General features: G+C 38.5%; 2 protein-coding genes across 7 annotated transcripts in view; one reads left to right on the forward strand and one right to left on the reverse strand.

Annotated features, from left to right (window-relative positions):
- RNF139 (ring finger protein 139) overlaps positions 1–13,437 on the forward strand; it is a 13,833-nt gene extending 396 nt beyond the window's left edge. Inside the window, exons 2-3 of the mRNA XM_029924017.1 lie at positions 1–246; positions 10,814–13,437. Coding sequence (XP_029779877.1) covers positions 66–246; positions 10,814–12,633 — 2,001 coding nt within the window. The 5' untranslated portion in view covers positions 1–65 and the 3' untranslated portion in view covers positions 12,634–13,437. The remainder of the gene's footprint in view (positions 247–10,813) is intronic.
- Positions 13,438–13,484: 47 nt separating this feature from the next.
- TATDN1 (TatD DNase domain containing 1) overlaps positions 13,485–20,847 on the reverse strand; it is a 40,848-nt gene continuing 33,485 nt past the window's right edge. For all 6 annotated transcript variants that reach the window (XM_029924020.1, XM_029924018.1, XM_029924019.1 and 3 more), the window contains 3 exons: positions 18,134–18,204; positions 16,791–16,917; positions 13,485–13,684 (listed from right to left, as the gene is read on the reverse strand). In XM_029924020.1, the coding sequence (XP_029779880.1) occupies positions 13,582–13,684; positions 16,791–16,917; positions 18,134–18,204 (301 nt within the window). In that variant the 3' untranslated portion in view covers positions 13,485–13,581. The remainder of the gene's footprint in view (positions 13,685–16,790; positions 16,918–18,133; positions 18,205–20,847) is intronic.

Here is a 20,847-nt window from a genome sequence, read left to right on the forward strand (position 1 = left end):
GCGGTCCCGGGCCCGGCCCCGCGCGGCCCTGCGCGGCTCGCCCAGCCCCGGTGTGGCAGCGGTTCATGGCGGCGGTGGGGCCCCCGCAGCAGCAGGTGCGGATGGCCCATCAGCAGGTCTGGGCGGCGCTCGAGGTGGCGCTCCGGGTGCCCTGCCTCTACATCATCGACGCCATCTTCAACTCCTACTACGATTCCAGCCAGAGCCGGTTCTGCATCGGGTTCCAGATCTTCCTCCGGCTCCTTGGTAAGCGGAACGGGGTAGCTTGCGTCCCGGGACGGCTCTGCGGGCCGAGACGTGCTGCAGGGAGCGGGCACTCGCGCGCGGGCAGTGGGTAGTGTGTGTATGTGTGTTGGAGAACCAGTTTCTTTCCCAACAGAGGCATCGTTGCAGGCTGGGGAGGGGAGGAGGTGGTGACACTTGTGTCAGAGTTGACAGAGGAGCAGTTTTCCTAGAGAGTCGGCCCTCTGTTCATTTTTGCACCCGAGGGTGGGGAGAAAGCATGGATGTGTGAGCATGCTGCTCTTTGCCTGCTGTTTCTCCTGGGGAATGACTCCTGGCTTGCCGCGTCTCATGCGACAGCCTTAGGAAGACGGCAACTCTGCCCCATCTCACCGTGTGTGACCTTGGACTTGCAGTGCCAAGGCCTGGGCCTCAGTTTCCCCCTCTCCAAAATACAGAGCGCTCGTATATTGTCACTTCTATATCCCCGGGCCCACATGATCATGAACTGTCTGCGGCAAATGACATCTAAACGAAAGAGACAGGGTTTCGAATGTCAGACCTTGAAGCGATTACCAAAATGCTCATGAAGACAGCAGCACTTGTAACGAGTGTCTTCACATTTTCCGTGAATAGAGAAGGTATTGAAAATGGTTAAACATGGCTAGAAAGTGATGAGACCTTTTCGAAAGAGACTTAATAAAAATCATTGCCTTCGTTGCATATGAATGGAGTGTTAAAAATATCCTGTTTCATGCCCTGCCTTCCATTACCAGAGTGAGAAGCGTTTATGCATAAAAATTTTTTAAAGCAACTGAAACTTGGCAAATTTTTTGGTGAGGTAATTCTTGTGATCAGTTTTCAGGAGGCCTGTGATTTTGAAGTGTTGCTGTGGAAGGGTTGATGCTGAGGTGTCCTTATTACCAAGCCTTTCTGAATTAGGAACCATCTGTTGCTTCTTTATTCCTCCAAAAAAAAAAAAGTAGTGCTTTATAATTGGCAATAAATAACCTTTTACATTTGTTTGGTACTTTACTGTTGTAAAGCATTTTGACTGGTATTATCTAACCTAAACTTTGAGTTGAATAATGTTGACCGTATTTTTAAAATGAGGTAACTGAGGGCTGTAGAGACTACAGTGTTGTTGGTTTTGATACACTGCAGTAAGTGGTTGTCAGAGCGTAAGCTTAAAAACCTAACCTCGGGGCACCTGGGTGGCTCAGTAGGTTAAGCGTCCGACTTTGGCTCAGGTCATGATCTCACGGTTCGTGGGTTCAAGCCCCGCATCGGTCTCTGTGCTGACAGCTCAGAGCCTGGAGCCTGCTTCGGATTCTGTGTCTCCTTCTCTCTCTCTCTGACCCTCCCCTCCTTGCACTGTCTCTCAAAAAAAAAAAAAAAAAAAAAAAAAAACCATAAAAAATCTGACCTCACGGGTGGTTCACTTTCCTCCTCTCTACAGCTGCTATTTAGATTCAGAGTGGTAGAGTAGTGCTCATGTGCTACATCTTTAAAACTAACATGTGAAAGTGATGCTCTTTAACAAGACTTCTCAGTAACCCACTAGCCAACTTGATCCCAGTCATTCCTACTTACCACTGTGAAGGTGTGACGCCCTCATTATTTGTATATAAATAATGCAAATACACAGCGTATATAAATACAGAATCATTGTGTTCTACACCTGAAACTAATGTGTTACGGTCACTAATACCTCAGCTTTAAACAGCGTTAACTAGGGGCACCTGGGTGGCTCAGTCGGTTAAGCATCCGGCTTCGGCTCAGGTCAGATCTCACGGTTCGTGGGTTCAGGCCCCGCCTCGGGCTCTGTGCTGACAGCTAGCTCAGAGCCTGGAGCCTGTTTCGGATTCTGTGTCTCCCTCTCTCTCTGACCCTCCCCTGCTCCAGCTGTCTCTCTCTGTCTCTCAAAAATAAAATAAAAAGCAATAAAAAAAAAATTTAAAAAATAAATAAACAGCGTTAACTAGTATTAATGGTTCATACTTCCCTTGCTGCTTCATTCTGTAGTCCCAGGTAAGGGTGATTTCAGTAAAATAATGTTAAAGTGAAAATAATAAGGGGGGCCTGTTGGGATGGCATTTCATTTCTGTCAGTTAGAAGCCACTCGTCAAGATCATGGATGAACAGCCACTCATCAAGATCAAGATCAGTGTAGTTGCTTAGGGGTTCCAGCCGAGCCCGAGAACCGCTAGCCCCCTTTCCCTGCCATAGCTACCCACATTAGTTGGTGATATGCATGCAGGCAAGATTTGTGCCGATTTTTTTGGTATCAAGAGATTGAGAAATGAGAAAAAGGACCATTTTTGTTCCTCAACCCCATAGGCTGAGAGAGAGCTTGTTAGAGAACAGAAGCTAACAGACTTCTAGGGAAATCTCTCAATTTTGGGATAATTCAAGTGCTGCTTTGGAAACTCACCGAATATAATATGGACAAAGTAGAGGGATGACTTTCCTCACTTCTGTTTTGAGAGGAGGTCATGGTGGAGCAAAAAAAAAAAAGGCTACAGCAACCAAAACACAAACCGCTCTGTTTGAGGAGATTCCTGTATTCCTTGGCAAACCGTGTAGCCCCTCTGCCTTGAATGTTCCGGCCTGCAGCTGCAGAGCCTCGGAGCGGCCCTTTGAGACCAGGTGTTTTAATGCAGTGCTCTTGAGGGGTGAGCGTTAGGCTAAGGAGCTTTAAGGAAAAGGGAGTATTTTCATTAATTAAATCATTTGTAGTGTAAGAACACAACAGTGATTTTGGTATTTGCCTAGTAATCCATGCTTATTTTTATGGTAAATCATGGAAGCATGTATTTGACTAGTTAAAGAAGAATGTGACCTTAGGCAAGTGATTTAACTGCTCTGTGCCTCCCTTTTCTTAACATTTTTAAAGATGGGCAGTAATGGTCTGTCTCAGGATGTGAAGGATATTGAGTTAGGATGTCAGCTCTTAGAGCAGTACGTGGTCTTAGTAAAGGCTGTCTAAGTGTTAGGTATTAATAAGCTTGATAGCTTAAAAAGTATTTTAATACTTCAGTTAAGACCATACTATTAGATATTTGGTCTTTTGAATAATCGCTGAAATTTTGGTGCTTTGTACCCACAGTTTTGTATTCACACTTTGTAAGAATTACAACATATTTTCCACATCTATCACCTGGACTGCTATTTATTTACGTTATACCAGTGTAATTTGCTAATTTTTTATATTTGTGAGAATAAGATTCTTTTTTTTTTTTTAATGTTTATTTTGAGAGAGAGAGGGAGAGAGAGAATCCCAAGCGGGCTCTGCACTGTCAGCACAGAGCCCACCGTGGTGCTCCATCTCACAAACTGTGAAATCATGACCTGAGCTGAAATCAAGAGTTGGACGCTTAACCAACTGAGCCATTCAGGCACCCCAAAATGATAAAATTCATAAAAACCAGTTTTGTTGCTAAAAATTCACCCTGAATAAAAACAAATGTTTTTGAGGCCTGTTCAATGAGGCAGCTTATGTTGTTCCTGAAGGTGACAGATTTGTGTGTAGAAGCTACCAGAAGATACTTGAAATTAGTTGTTCTAACTGGTTATTTTTTAAAATAATTGTAGACCTCTCAATACTACTGTATGTAAATCTCAAAACTTGTCAAATCTTTCTTCAAAATGGAATTGTAAACATGGAAATCTGTTCTTTTATGTAAAAAGCATTACCCATTTTATATCTAGTCTCTGAAGAATTTACTCCCTTCCTACAAAACTGTACTACCACTGCACTTTCATTTGGTGTTCGACTAATGTAAGAATTTTAGCAGATTAGGATATAAAGCATCTCATTTTGGAGATCCAAAAAATACAGATCACAACATATGGAGTATTTAAGAATATTAAGCTATTCTTAGGAAGTGTTAAATGCTAAATGAAATGCAACCCAGTGCCCCATAATGCTGAATTAGCGAATCTAAATCCAAGTCAAAAAATGCAAGCATAGGAGTTTGATAGTATTACTCATGTAATGGTAATTCATTGAAGTGGAAAGGCCTTTCTAAATATACAAGAAAACCCAGAAGTTACAAGGGAAAGTTTGATAAATTTGAGTGCAGAAAAATGTAAAACTATTTTTTATGACAAAATCCTTAAAACATTCTTTAAAATGACAAACTGAGGGTAAAGTATTCACACTATGTAAGATTGAATACAAGGTTTTCTTCGTTATTAAGAAAAACTTACTCCTAGAGAAAAATGGGCCCAAGATCAGCAGTTCCCAATAGATGAAATGCAGATGGTCAATAAGCAAAAACAAACAAAAACTCAGCCTCATTTACGATTAAGGAAATGCAGGCAGCAAGATTTCAGTTACTAGACTGGTGGAGAGTTCAACATTCAAATAAAAGTTATATTATATACAAAGTTCAAATACAGTTTTACAGTTTTGGTATGCTGTCACTTCTGTGTAAAGTCATTTGGCTCTCTCCCTTGAAATGCATCTACCTTTTGACTCAGCAATTCAGTTCTAAGAATTTGGCCTAACGACATAATGGTTCTTGTACAAAGACTATGGGAAAGGATTTTCATTGCAGCATTGTTGGTAATAACAAACTGTTAATCTAAATATCTATTAAAAGGGAATCTGCTCTTTGTATTAGGTTTAGACATACAATGAACGTTTTGACAAGAATGAGATAGGTATTTTGGGTGGTGTAGGAAGAACTCAAAATCTGTGAAGTGAAAAAGCAGTGAACAGCAACACTGTTTGACCTTTTGGACTGGATAATTCTTGGGTGGGGGGTGTTGGGGGGTTGTTTTGTGAATTCCTGTAGCCATTAGGCACCCATTAGCACCCCACTTCCCCCTTTTGTGACTGCTAAAAATGACTCTAGATTTAGATACTACCAGTGCCTTGTATGGGTGTAGGGAGGTGGGGTTGGGACAAAATTTGATCCTAGTTGAGAATCACTGAGATAGATAAATAGACCGATAGCACAGAATAGAAAGCCCAGAAACAGAGCACCCATGTATAATAGAGAAACTTGATGTGTTTCAGAGGTAGAACTGAAGTACGTACATTGAGGTAAATCTAGACTATTCAGGTAGTGGTCACTTAGTTACATGGAAAAAAATGATATTGGGTATGTACCTCACATCAATATATAAATAGATCTAAGTGGATTAATACCTAAATGTGAAAAATAAAACTTTAAAAATTTGTACAAAAAATATAGGAGAATATAGATATTTTTTTAACCCTTAGAGTAAGGGAGAAATTCTTTAAAAATATATGATAGTATATGTATAAATATTGATTGATAAATCCAACAATATTAAAATTAAAAACCTCTGTTAATCAAAAGGCAGCAGCAGAAACATGAAAAAAACCAGCTACATACCTGGAGAAGATATTTGCATTACAGATAACTGATAAAGAATTTATAGCCAGAATTATTTTTAAATGTCTGTAATTCAAGAGGGAAAAACAACTCCATAGATAAATAGAGCAAAAGATAAATTGGCAATTCACAGAGAAAGAAACATGAATGGTCAATAAATCAAAAGATGCCCTTTTTGATAAGTAATCAGAAATGCAGCTTTTTAAAAAGTAATAAAAACTGTACTATTACAATGACATCTCTTTCGGGTAAGAAGCAAAAAGAATGTGTTCATGAATGTATGTTTGTTAATGCAAAACTTTGTTTACTTTTCATCTTATACCCATACCTTTTGACTTTAAAAAAATATTCACATTTCTTTTTAATAAAAACATGTTAAAAATACTGCTTTAGAAGCAAAATTGTAGTTTTCTTTATTTTTATTTTTTTAATGTATGTTTAGTTTTGAGAGAGTGTTAGCGCGCAAGCAGGGGAGGGGCAGAATCCGAGAAGCAGGTTCCAGGACCCGAGCCGTCAGCACAGAGCCCGACGTGGGGCTCAAACTCACAAACCGTGAGATCATGACCTGAGCTGAAGTTTGCCACTTAACCAACCAATCCAGTTTTCTTTAGATTATGTTTAAAAGATATTTAAGGATATTTGGAGAGTTATAAATGGTACATCTTATTTCCTTCTAATTGTTAGTCCTAAGTTTCTAGACAAGGTTAAAGATATGAATGGACTTTACACATAAGGGGGTTAAATGCTTTGCTGTGCACCATGCAGAGAGTGTTTGTTTTGTTTGCTTATTTTCGGTAATCAAATTGAAAAGGCCCTGAATTCTTTTGGGAATTGAGTTTGTATATATCTTCAGAGCTCCTGAATTTTGATACTTGGCTCTCTCCTACCCTGAGAACTTAAGTGAGACTCTAATCACTGGATACTAAGGTCCTTGGGCTGTGCTTTCACTTACTTTTTCCTCCAGTGTCCAAGGTGATTTTTCTTCATAAAGTAGCATTTGTATATAGTCTTTTTTTAAAAAATATTTTTTACTGTTTGTTTATTTTTGAGAGACAGTGTAGAGAGAGGGAGACACAGAAGTGGAAGCCGGTTCCAGGCTTAAAGCTGTCAGCACAGAGCCTGACAAAGGGCTCAAACCCACGAACTGTGAGATCATGACCTGCGGGAAGTCGGCCGCTTAACCAGCTGAGCCCCCAGGTGCCCCACATTTGTATATAGTATTGATTGCTTCTTCAGGTTACTCTTAAATCATAATGAGAAACTCTACCCCAGGGCATAATATTTTTAGGCCTTCAGGGTAAATACCAAGAGTTTTATGTCTGAAGTTTTAAAAATGCAACAAATTTTGGTATTAATTTAATATTAAAAGGCTGTAAGAAGGAATGCCACTTGAGAGACTTGTTACTTGGCAAGCGGGCTTTTTCTGTGAAATGAGGGCTGATTTTTCCTACATTCCATACATAAGAACATGAGTATTAAAGAAAAATGTAAGAACCTTACATGCAAACTTTGGGTTGGAATTAAAATAATTTTAAACTATTTTTGGAATGTTTCATCATTATTATGTCCTGGAGTATATTTTTCATCACGAAAAGAGTAATATCTTACTGTTACTTGCCAGGGCACATCCAGACCTGGAAGTATATTCTCACTACATTGGCCATCATCTCCTCCCCCTTTTTTTCCACTTTGATACATGAGGCAAAATAGCACTTTTTCTACAGAATTTTTTTTTTTTTATGTTTGTGTATTTTTGTGAGACAGAGCAAGAGGGGGAGGGGCAGAGAGAGAGAGAGGGAGACATAGAATCAGAAGTAGGCTCCATGCCCCAGCTATCAGCCCTGAAACAGGGCTTGAACCCACACACCGAGAGATTATGACTGGAGTTGAAGTCAGATGCTCAACTGACTGAGCCACCCAGGCACCTCTACAGAATTATTTGTAAAAATCCAGTGATTCCTGGGGCACCTGGGTGGCTCAAGTCAGTTAAGCGTCTGACTTCAGCTCAGGTCATGAACTCACAGTTCGTGGGTTCGAGAGCCCCGTGTCGGGGCTCTGTGCCGACAGCTAACTCAGAGCCTGGAGCCCGTCTTCTGATTCTGTGCCGCCTCCTCTTTCTGACTCTCCCCTGCTCATACTGTCTGTCTCTCTCTCTCAAAAAAAAAAATCCAATCATTCCTTTATTTGTGTGTAAAAATAAGCTTTAAGGAAAAGAGCTGTTAGAATAAAAAGGACCGGTTTAGAATTACAACAGAGTTCATGACTATTCACAGATAAAGATTGATTTACCATTTTGTGAATAGCAAGTTGACAAAAATAATTTATAGTCCCTGTTTGGCTTTCTCCTTTTTAAATGGCTTAAAATACAACTGAAGTTATTTGAGTTTTATTTTTACTTGTTTTAGGAGATTAGTTTAAGTTTTGTCTCAGGACATCTCCCCCCGCCCCAAAAAAGTAAGATTATACATAGTGGCTGAGTAAATTCTGTTTCCTGTTACCGTATATGGGAAAGTTTCTAATCCTCCCCCCAAAAGCCCAATTCCTACCGAAAGGGCCTATTCCCTGCTGTCAGCTCTTTGGGAGATTATTTTTAGTGGTCCACTTCCTCCAGGAATCAGGTGGTTCTTGCGCAGACTTAAGTGTTTTTCAGGTGATTGTGCCCTTTTGTTCTCCTTTTCACAAATAACCTGACACATTGGCACAGGATACATTTTAAGTTCATGGGCAAAGCCATCATTCAGAACTAGCCCTTACTTTTATATGCAGTAGACTGTAAAATGCCTCCATTGTGATATGCAGTGTCTTTCTTGATTTTATGCTGAAATAAGGTGGGTAGATGATGTTTAATTTGGGGTTTGCCGCTTTTCCTATACTCCATGCTCTGGTTTCTCAGTTTTGTCTTACCTTTTCATAGGTTTCAATTTCCAAGTAGGCTGTATTTTGTGGTTGCTTTTACAAATATAATCTAGAATGCAACAGAAATATTTCCCCAATGTGACTTCAGTGAACAATGAAATAATAGTATTTCTTTCTGCAGAACATTTTAGGATCCATAGATGTGCAAGGTAGGATCCATCATATAACAGGGTAGATGCCTTACTTAGATAACTACAAACTACAATGTATGAGTATTGGGCATTTCCCCAGTTTATGTAGGTAAGTCGAAAGATCACTCACTACCAGAGAAAATGGATCTATTGGATGGGTAGGATTTGGGAAGCCCATGATACCAGCAAGGAGAAGAATGTAAACATAGCTGCAGTTATAGCAGAGAAGGGGAGTGGTGGGGAGTGTGTGTGTTGGAAGGAACACTGCTCTAGAGCACATTGGACCCTTGAATGTTTGGGTAAGGAATGTAGATTTCAGTTGACAGTAATTTCAAGAGCCACTACTTTTGAGCAAAGAAATGAAGAAAGGCAGTTTGGTGATGATCTATGGATAGATTTGGACAGGAGTTTATAGGTACCAGCTAACAGGTTATTATCCCTGAGAAAAGGGAGATAATGGGTGTTAGTAGAATTGGCAGATAACTGTCAGAGTTGGAGGATGTGGGGCTAGAGGTGCCATTGTGAGGATAATGGTACCTTTAATTGTAATTGGAAATTGCAAGAACTATTTGAAGTGAGTTAGGTTTTAGAAATTTTGAATGTTTCGGTTGTAATGTAGAAGTGGAACTTGGTGAATATTTGGATATTGTTCCCATAGTTGAAACCTTGGGCAGTGATGTTTATTGTGGTGCCTGGGTGGCTCAGTTGGTTGAGTGTCCAACTTCAGGTCATGACCTCACTGCTCATGAGTTCGAGCCCCACATAGGGCTCTGTGCTGACAGCTCGGAGCCTGGAGCCTGCTTCAGATTCTGCCCCTGTTTCTCCGCCCTTCCCCTGCTTATGCTCTGTCTCTCTCTCAAATATAAAAAAAAAATATTAAAATTAAAACTTGTTAGAGCACAAAGAAAGATGGTCCTGGATGCATATCCCACTGTCCATTGGTTATATATGGAATGTCGGGGGAGGGCTTTATTACCAGTTTTAAAAATATTTATTTTGAGAGAGAGCAAGCATGAGTGAGGGGGGCGGGGAGCAGAGAGAGAGAATCTTGAGAGAATCTGTATATTGATAGTGCAGAGCCTGATGTGGGGCTCAATCTCATGAACCATGAGAACATGTCCTGAGCTAAATATCAAAAGTCGGATGCTCAACTGACTGAGGTGCCCAGGTGCCCCATATTACCACTTTTTAAAAACACGTTTTGGGGTGCCTGGGTGGCTCAGTTGGTTAAGCCTCTGACTTCGGCTCAGGTCATGATCTCACGTTTGTGGGTTCGAGCCCCACGTCGGGCTCTGTGCTGACAGCTCAGAGCCTGGAGCCTGCTTCAGATTCTGTGTCTCCCTCTCTCTCTGCCCCTCCCCGCTCATGCTATGTCTCTCTCTGTCTCAAAAATAAATAAAACATTAAAAAAAAAAAAACACGTTTTGGTTTTCTAAACGTTACTTCTGTAATTCAGAGAATAAAAAGGGTTGACTATTTGTAGTAAAAGATACAGTAATTACAGGAAAGAGAACTTTGAGGACGTTGCTGAAATCTGCAGGAAAGTATGTAGAGAAAAAAACCCCTGATTTTGGACCCAGGGGAGAATACACAAATTTAAGGAGCAGGAAAAATAAAAGCCAGCAGGAGTTGACTGTTTGAGGAAAAGGAGGCATTAGGTATAAGTATAAAAGTTAAACTTGATTTCCTAAAGATCACTTTTAAGAAAAAGAAATCTAAGATTTAATAAGAACAAATACTTGCATTTTGGTTATTTTTAATTCTAAATATTTTCTTAAGTAATTGAACTTTTAAAAATATTTTAGTGAATATGAAATTATAAAGGATATGTTCTTTTAAGATTTTAAAACTTGTTAAAATGTATTATCACTACAAACTGATGTTGGAGATAATTTAGTAATTTGGTGTCTGGACATACAGGGCTTCTGGAATTACTTTAGGAATTTAGAACATAGGGAGTAAGATTTTTAAAAATATTGTTGATCTGTTTTGTTGAACTCTGCCTTTACAAAACCTTTATTGGCCTTTAAGCCTAAATTATCTTGAGGCTTAGTGTTTATAACTTTGAAAATATTCATATTTCTTAAGGGGAGAACGGCATAACTATTATTAGCAGAAAAACATTTTTTAAAATGTGTTCAAATGATCTTTCTCTTTTTTTTTTTGTTTGTTTAGGTATATTTGTATCCAGTATTGTTCTGATCTTGTCACAACGATCGCTTTTCAAGTTTTACATGTACAGTTCAGCCTTTCTGTTAGCTGCAACTTCAGTGTTGGTAAATTATTATGCTTCTTTGCACATTGACTTCTATGGTGCCTACAACACCTCAGCTTTTGGAATTGAGCTGCTTCCCCGAAAAGGGCCCTCGCTGTGGATGGCGCTCATCATTCTCCAGCTGACCTTGGGGATTGGATATATCACACTGCTGCAAATCCATTCCATCTACTCACAGCTGATTATTTTGGATCTCCTGGTTCCTGTAATAGGCCTGATCACAGAGCTGCCGTTACACATCCGAGAGACTTTAGTTTTTACTTCTTCCTTGATACTCACATTAAACACAGTGCTTGTCTTGGTAGTGAAACTTAAGTGGTTTTATTATTCTACACGGTATGTTTATCTTTTAGTGAGGCACATGTATCGCATTTATGGATTACAGTTACTGATGGAGGACACATGGAAGAGGATTCGTTTCCCAGATATACTGAGAGTCTTCTGGCTGACGAGAATCACAGCTCAGGCTACGGTGTTGATGTACATTTTAAGGATGGCAAATGAAACGGATTCCTTCTTTATTTCTTGGGATGATTTCTGGGACCTCATCTGCAATCTTATAATTAGTGGATGTGATTCTACGCTAACTGTACTGGGCATGAGTGCTGTAATTTCCTCGGTGGCCCATTATTTGGGCCTTGGAATATTGGCCTTTATTGGATCAACCGAAGAAGATGACAGGCGACTAGGCTTCGTAGCCCCTGTTTTATTTTTTATTTTGGCTCTTCAGACTGGTTTAAGTGGGCTAAGGCCAGAAGAGAGACTTATTCGCTTAAGTAGAAACATGTGCCTTTTATTAACTGCAGTCCTGCATTTCATCCACGGAATGACAGACCCTGTATTAATGTCTCTCAGTGCCTCTCACGTGTCGTCTGTCCGTAGACATTTTCCTGTGCTCTTTGTCTCGGCTTGCCTGTTTCTCCTTCCCGTTTTACTCAGTTACGTGCTTTGGCATCACTATGCACTAAATACATGGTTGTTTGCGGTTACAGCCTTTTGTGTGGAACTCTGCTTAAAAGTCATTGTTTCTCTCACTGTTTATACGTTATTCATGATTGATGGCTACTATAATGTCCTTTGGGAAAAGCTTGATGATTATGTCTACTATGTTCGTTCAACAGGCAATATTATTGAATTTATTTTTGGAGTAGTAATGTTTGGAAATGGGGCTTATACTATGATGTTTGAGTCAGGAAGTAAAATTCGGGCTTGTATGATGTGTCTACACGCATATTTTAACATCTACTTACAAGCAAAAAATGGCTGGAAGACATTCATGAATCGTAGGACCGCTGTTAAGAAAATTAATTCACTTCCTGAAATCAAAGGGAGCCGCTTACAAGAAATCGATGACGTATGTGCAATCTGCTACCATGAGTTTACAACGTCGGCTCGCATCACACCGTGTAATCATTATTTCCATGCACTTTGTCTTCGGAAATGGCTATACATTCAGGATACTTGTCCAATGTGCCATCAAAAAGTGTACATTGAAGATGACATTAAGGAAAATTCAAACATATCTAACAACAATGGGTTTATTGCACCCAATGAAAATCCAGAGGAAGCTATACGAGAAGCCGCTGCTGAATCTGACAGGGAACTGAATGAAGATGACAGTACAGACTGTGACGATGATGTTCAAAGAGAAAGAAACGGAGTGATTCAGCAACACACCGGCCCTGCCGTGGAAGAATTTATTAATGATGATACTGACTGATTAAAATAGCATTTACTAATCATTGAGGTATTTGTTTAAAATTCAGTTCATCCAAAATGGAGTAATATGCTTCACTTCAGTGTGTAACCAAGCACAAAAACAGTATCCATGTTGAATCTGTGAATGGTTTTCCGTTTACTGTGATGTGCTACTGTAAATATACCTCTTTAATTACTTCTGGTCTCTTTGGTGACCTATTTAAATTTGTGTACATTATTGTACATAGAATAAAATGTTTTCACGTTTTTATGACAAAATTTGAACTAGCTTTTTAATAGATGTAATAATGCAGTGCTTCAGCTGTGCCAAAGATTCCTCAATGAAAACATATAAAAGTATCTAACTGTGGACCTTAGTTTTTTTTTTTTTTAAATGGATGGGAGGAATGAAAACGCAATCAGAGGAAACCACATTAAATCAAAGAAGCAAAATAATTTGGACCAGAGGATAAAGGCATATATATGGAGAGTATTTTAAAACAAAGGCAAGGATAGGCTGCCAGAAGAGACGGTTTTGAAGTATGAGAGTAGCGCCTTGAGGAGCTGAGGTGGGAAGTCGATTCCGAGATCGTGTAGGAGCGGAGAAACAGGCTTATCTCGGCTGAACTTTGGGATGGAAACCAGAATGTGCTACTTGTTTAATTTTGATGTTAAACAGCAACAGTGTCCTTATTGGCCATTCTGTGTTTGCAACATTGACATAAAATTGTCCTTTCAGACTTTGGAAGAGATTACAAAATGAAATATTTGGGAGTTTTTACTGTTGTAAACTAAGACATTGACATTAAAAAAATTTTGATCTGGCTTTATGGATAAAAATGAGGGGGATGGTGTGCAGTAACATATAATGCCTTTTTAGACAACTTCCAGAGCATTTCTTTATTCAGCCCTTTAGAAGGTTTACCATGAAATTTTACATACACGATGGAAAATGGAAAGGACATATCAATTACATGTCAGGAAAAAAGATTTTAATGGTGGTGTTATATAACGTGTTGGCTAATTCCAGTGGGTCCTGCTCCCTCACTGCTGACATTATCTCCAGTACTTGACTAAAAGAGAAAACAAAAAAGGATGGTTATTTCCAAGTATCTGCTCAGTTTTAAAGGTATTCTCTTCTTCCACCAAAGGAAACTCTTGGACTAGCACCTTTAACATAATAAGCCTTTACCGGCTATAAAGTTTTTAGTGTTATCAACAGAAAAGTTTAACTGCTGTGATACTGAAAATAGAGTATGTTTTGACAAATTCCTGGGGCAGTCTTGCATATAAGTAGAGCCAAGGACCAGGTTCAAACAAATTCTAGAACCTGCCCATATTATGTCCACCACAATGAATGGAGCTAGCCCAGTGAGAACGAAGAGTTCTTTTAAACTGAGTCATTATGCATTCATTAGTGGGTCATGATGAATTTTCAGAAAACTAAGAAAAGGAAAACTACATTGCAATTAGGGAAGCACGGTTTCATTTTTGTTTGGTTTTACATGTACATGTGTGCCGAGTCGCAAGGCAAGGCGGTATTGTGGGTATAGCAAAGTTTGAACGCCTCAGCTAAGAGAGTTCTCAAAGGACAGCAAGAAATTGCTACATCATCATTAGCACAAGGACCGCAAAGGAAGTTACAAGTTATTTGCTTGGAATAACGTTCTGTCATTGGGGGGAGGAGAGGTGTTTTCTCTTTCTGTACTTTGTCCCTGCAAGACCAAGAATAGCCTGGGTGTCATATCTTTCAGTTTCTCTACCTAGAATCATCATCATGAGTGTTCTCTAGTCCTACTATATGTAGATAATGTTTTTATACATGAATTACAAAGTTCTAAAGTCCAAATTAAACATTTAAATATTTTTTGTGTTATTTGTCCCTGGTATGGGTTTCTTAAATATAAATACCTAAGGAATTAGGGACAGAGATTAGAGATTAACTGGAATTTTTAAAGTACATAATCGCAATGCAAAAGCCTTGCTTAATAGAGATAAATTTTTGTTATCCAGGTCAAAATATGCTAAAATCAAATCTATTAACACTTAAACTGACATTAAAGACCCAATTTTCTTCAACTACAGAACCTTCCTCTGTTAACTACTCAGGGTTAGAACTTACTGCATAATACTGTGTGAAATCAGTAAGGTTCCTGCCACCCACCCTCCTGTTCTGTCCTTTCTCTGTGCTGATATGTAACAGCTTTTTAAAAACAGCTGCCACTTTCCTCCTGAACGTCCTTTGGGTCCTGATGAAATCTAAACGACTAAGGCTGGCATACAAGAGCCCTCACCAATCTGGCCTCGCTGTACCTTCCCAGACGGATTACTTACCCTTGCATCCTACTTTTTGCCACAATAAACTCATTGTTTCCCCTATGAGCAGCCAAGCCCTCCTGCACCCTGCCTTTGCTCAAGGTGTCTGGGTCTGGCCCGACTCCCAGTTGTACTTCAGGACTAGTCAAAATGTCACCTTAGTTAAGCTATTTCCCCTCAAGCCAGGCAGTGACTCTGTCCTGTGCGCCTAGTCGTATATTCATACCTCTGTAACAGAACTAACGCCTCGGATTATACTTGCTGCTGCTTTGCTTCGAGAGGGCACAGGTCCCTGTCGGATACCTTCAGTGTCTTATCCAGCAAAGTGCTCGGCAGAATGTACCTGGTCATGGTGGGTGGATGCGGGCAGGGGCTGTCGTGATTCTTGCGTGCAACCTCAGTAACTTGTACCTTCCCTGACCTACAAGTGCTTCAAAATGTGTTTCAAGTAATTTATGATCTAAAATGGAGAAAAGATCTCTATAAATGAGTAAAACAAAACTGTTAATAGATGGGATTCATAAAAGTGACTTAAGTAGGAATTAATTAGTAATTAGCGTTAGACTACAGGAGTGTGTGTTTTTGAAATGTGGTTTAAAAATTTTCAGTTTGTAAATGCTGGCTTTCCCAAGCTCAGCCTCCTCAACTGGGTATTCATAATTGCAGTTGAGACCCAGCTTTCTTGCTCAACAGTCTACATTTGGAAGAGCTTAGAATTATGTTTTGCAAACGTGTAACGTAGGTCCACACCTATATTGTACTTCAGGCAGTGTAGAAAACGGAGTTGGAGCACTGTTGGCCAATACTTCCTCTAAGCTGGCTGCTAGAAAAATAAGTTTCTTGTCTTTTTAAATCTCCAAAGGATTCAGAAATAATTGTCTTCTGATGCTTTGCAAGTAGCTGCATTTTATAAAAGTTATAAGTGATTCTCTACTAACCAGAATTTAAATATATTCCTCAGCCTCTGGGTTTTAAAATATTCGGTTTTAAAATCTTTGCCTACACCAGAATGTTAATAAAAGAAAGTCTTTCTAGTATTATTTTTATAGAGTAATTTTTCACTTTTCTGCCCGCTGCATTTTAGATATGGCTTAACCTGATAACACTGATCTGTGAAAAACTACTTTAAAAATGTATATGGAAGGAATTATTACAACCTAAAACTAACAGTTCAATTGCTTGAACTGGTAACCCATACTAGATTGATACAGTCTAGATTTAAATTATCTGCTTATGCAAACAAAAACTGGATGTGCCCGTTAAAATGATATAAACTTACTTAATGTGTAAATTATATGCTCTATAGCACCTTAACAGTTAGATGGGTAAACAGCCCTTCTTACATGTTACATATGTTAGAATAAAAAACTGATTCTGAATTACTGTTTTTATTTTCTCCTTTTAGGTTAGAAAAAGGAAATCCTTTCTATAACTTGCCCTTTTGTTCAGAGGCTCAAAGAAATGTGTTACTTCTTAGGTTTATACAGGTTGTCAAGTTACTTAAAATACAGGTACCATTAAAAAGGCCTCCGGCTAAGAGTGCATTTTTATAACCATCAGCTGGGAAGCAGAGTGAGACTCTTTGCCTTTCCCACAAAATGACAAATGACTAAAATCACATGGAGTTCTTCCTGCTGAAATAAAACAACTCTTACTGACTTGTGAGGTTGAGACGAGATGAAGAGGGGCGGAGACAGCAATTCAGGTGCAAATCCTTGCAAATCCCTGCTGTAAAACGGTTGCCTTTGATCTGAACTTCATTTGAATTTCATCCAACTTTAATTAGTCCCTTGAGTTCATTCTGTAAATGGCCACTGGTGGTGGACTTTAATGTTCCGAAGACCATGAAAACAAAATACTTACATTATATGGCAGGGTTCATTCCTGTCTTTCACACAGTGCCCGCTTTCCCACTTCTTTTTGGTAGGAAAGGAAGTTTTTATGTATTTTGATCCAGCATGTGTACTTTTCACTCCACACCAAGGCGCATCTGGAGTAAGCAAAGAAGTCTTTTCAGAGATGTACCTTTCAAATTATTATTTTTTAAAAATTTTAAATGTCTAATTTTGAGGGAGAGTGTACGTGTGTGAGCGGAGGAAGGGCAGAGAGAGAGTTAGAGACGGAATCTGAAGCAGCTTCAGGCTCTGAGCTGTCAGCACAGTGACCTGGGGCTCAAACTTGGGAACTGTGAGATCGTGACCTGAGCTGAAGTCGGATGCTTAACTGGCTGAGCCACCCAGGCGCCCCTCAAATTACTATTTTTGTAATGAACATTATCAAGCAAATATGTAAATCCTAAAATATAAACTATGATTCTGCTTAAAAAAAATGGTAAAAAAATTGGAAGCACAAGATTAACCCTTGAAGTGTACAAATTTTTAAATGCATTTTCAAATTTTTAATTGCTTTTTAGGACTCTTTTTTTCTGCTAACATACTGTTGATGTATGACATATTTTTAAAAAAGAAAGCTGAAAGAATACAAATTGTAACCTGAAAACAGGTTAAACCTCTATTTGCCTCTCCTGAATGTCAAACAGTGGCTTTATATACTAGGATTATTCACTTACCTCTTTTCTTTAATAAAGAATTGTAAGAATTTGCATACTTTACAAGCATTGTACTTTTAGTGAAATCATTTCATTACCATGACTCTCCTAAGGAAATAAGCCTGATTCTTCAGAATGGCTTAGTCTTGACTTTACTAAAAAGTCCATATGTGTAAGTAAAGTCTTTTAAGTGCAGGGTTAGGTAAAAGTTTTAGCTTCTAACCTTGTATTGTTTTAAGAGGCAACAGATTAATTTCTAAAATTCTTTGACTAAACCAGTTTTAGATTTTTGTACTTTATTTGGAAAGTACTGCAGAATTAAGCCATTAGAAAGAAGACACTGTGTAAAAACATTGAGGTTGTTGAAACCCTGAGGTGCAATACTTAAAGACTGCTTGTTTAATAAAATATTTATAATGACAACCTCCGTAGTTACCACATATTCTGACATTCTGTTTTTAAATGCTTAGCTTAGGCTTAGACTTTGAAAACTGAAAAACTTGATTGTATAAATACTTCTCTATCAATAAACCCCAAAGGTTTTCTCGAAAGTAGAATTGTTGAGGTTGATTGAGCGTCTTTAAAATATTTAACTTTGTCTGGTTCTGTTTTGGTATGGTTTAATATGAAAATGAAGGTTCTAAAAGCATAAACTTACCAGTTTCAATCATTAATTTTTCACTAGGTATTGACTTCAGAACTTCCAAATTAGCCTCAGTTTTCAGTGAGCTTAAAAAAAAAATATCAGAGATAATAAGAAGGTATATTTAATGAACTTTTTTTCATCCTATAAACTTACCTAAAACATTACAAAACCTAAAATCCCCAAACAAAACTCTGGTTGGCTCTAATGGCAGGCACACACATTTCTATCCTTACAGAACCCAGATTAAGATCTGTTCCAACCACATCCTGTCTTTAGGGGAATGCAGTTTTCCGTGCTTATCAGTGGACTGTCCAGTAAAAATCAGCCTGTGAAAACTGATTTTTTAATTTTCATTTTCAGACCATAAGACAGATTGTACTATTGGACCCAGTTCTTCACTTTCCTTTAATAGAAATGTATCTATACCCTTGCCATGGTTTCTTAGTGGGAACAAGGATCTTGAATCTGGCCATGATCAGAAGCTTGAAATGTACTTTGGTGATTTGGATGGCACTTTTGTGATCTGAGAGTAGCGTGCGCTAAACATCTGTTGCCCCTTCCGCTTGGGCGTCCAGGGTGAAGACGTAACTTGGACCTGAATTCAGCCTGTAGCCGGGGAGGTCTGCCTGTCAGTCAACCCCTGGCTGACTCAAAGGCCCATGAAAAAATAATGCCTCCCATCATAAGCCAGTGAGTTTTAGGATGGTTTGCTATAATAATGTAATGATGATCGGTAGTGTCCTTATGTCGCATTTTTAACTTTAGGATATATATAACTTTCTGGAGAAGTTAAAATATATATAAAACTAGAATATAGAACCCCCATGTATTCATACTCGGCCCCATCAATTATCAACTCCTGGCTGATAACTGTCCCATCCACTCATCCCAAACCTCTTCTATATAATCTCGAAGGAAATCCACAATGTGATAATTTCTACATTTTAGCATTTATTTCAGAAAGTATTTCAGCATGTATCTTTAAGCATGAAGATTTTTAAAAAAAAAAAATGTAACCACAATACTATTATCATGTCTAAAAAACCCCAAATCTTAATATATCCAGTATTCAAACTGTTCTGTGTCCTACATTTTTGTTAAGTTTGTTTGACTTAGGATCCAAATGGGGTCCACACATTGCAGTCTAAATTTCTTAGCCTATTAAGTTTTCTACATCTCTTTTTCCCCTTAAAATTTATTTTATGAAGAAACCCAATTTTTGCCTTTAAGCTTCCTGGTCTTGATCCGACCTGTGTTCATCTGGCTCTGTTGATGTTCATGCCTGTTTTTGTGCCAGTACCATACAGTCTGGGAGGTTTCCCTGTTTTCTTAATAGAAGCATAATGAACATACGTTATAGTAGTTACAGGTGAAAACCATAGAGATTTGATATTTGTCTACACTACAAAATGCTCACAAGTGTAACCATCTGTTACCATACAAACACTACAGTATTTTTGACTATTTTCTCTATATTGTAGTTTGGATTCCATGACTAATTTATAACTGGGGTCTGTACCCCTTAATCCCTTTAAAACAGCCACCGGTTCTCTGTATTTCTGAGTTGATTTTGTTTGGTCATTTATTTTTTAGATCCCACATATAAGCGAAATTGTATAGTATTTCTCTTTCTTTGTCTTATTTCATGTACCGTAATACCCTCTAGGTCCACAGATATTACAAATGGCAAGATTTCATTCTTTTTTTATGGCCGAGTGACATCCCATTGTATACATATATACATCTTATAGATTCATCTATTGACAGGCACTTAGATTTTTCCATATTTTGGCTATTGTAAATAATGCAGTTAACACAGGGATGCATGTATCTTTTTGAATTAGTGCCTTCATTTTTTTTTTTTCCTTCAGGCAGATAAGCAGTGGTGGAATTACTGGATTGTGTGGTATTTCTGTTTTTTTGAGGAACTGCCATACTGTTTTCCATAGTATCTACACCAATTACATTCCCACCAACACTGCACCACAAGGCTTCCCTTTTCCACACCCTTGCCAACACTTGTTATTTCTTGTCTTTTTGATACTAGCCATTCTGACTGGTGTGAGGTGATACCACATTGTGGTTTTGATTTGCATTTCCCTGATAGCTAGAGACCCTGAGCATCTTTTCACGTGTCTATTGGCATTTTAGGTCTTCTTCGAAGCAGTGTCTCTTCGGGTCCTCTACTCATTTTTAAATCAGATTGTTTATTGGTGTAGAGTTGTATGAGTTCTTTACATGTTTTGCATATTAACTACTTATCAGGCCTATCAGTTGCAAACAGGTTCTTCCATTCAGTATGCTGCCTTTTTGTTTTGGTGATGGTTTCCTATACTGTGCGTAAGCTTTTTGCTTCAATGTAATTCCCATTGCTTATTTTTTCTTCTGTTGCCCTTGCCTGAGAACAGATCCAAAAAATATAGCTAAGACTGATGTTCAAGAATTTACTACCTATGTTTTCTTTTAGAGGAGTTTTATGGTTTCAGATCTTACATTTGGGTCTTTAATCCATTTTGAATTGTTTTTGTTTATAAGAAAGTGGTCCAGTTTTCCCAACACCATTTATTGAAGAGATCTTTTCCCCTGTGTATTCTTCCCTTTGTTGTAAATTACTTGATTGTACAAGTATGAATTTATGCCGGAGCTCTATATTCTGTACCATTGATCTACGTGTCTGTTTTTATAAAATTTTATTTAAGTAATCTCTACACCCAACGTGGAACTTG

Source organism: Suricata suricatta, chromosome 15 (assembly GCF_006229205.1).
Source record: "Suricata suricatta isolate VVHF042 chromosome 15, meerkat_22Aug2017_6uvM2_HiC, whole genome shotgun sequence".
NCBI classification, from domain to species: Eukaryota; Metazoa; Chordata; class Mammalia; order Carnivora; family Herpestidae; genus Suricata; species Suricata suricatta.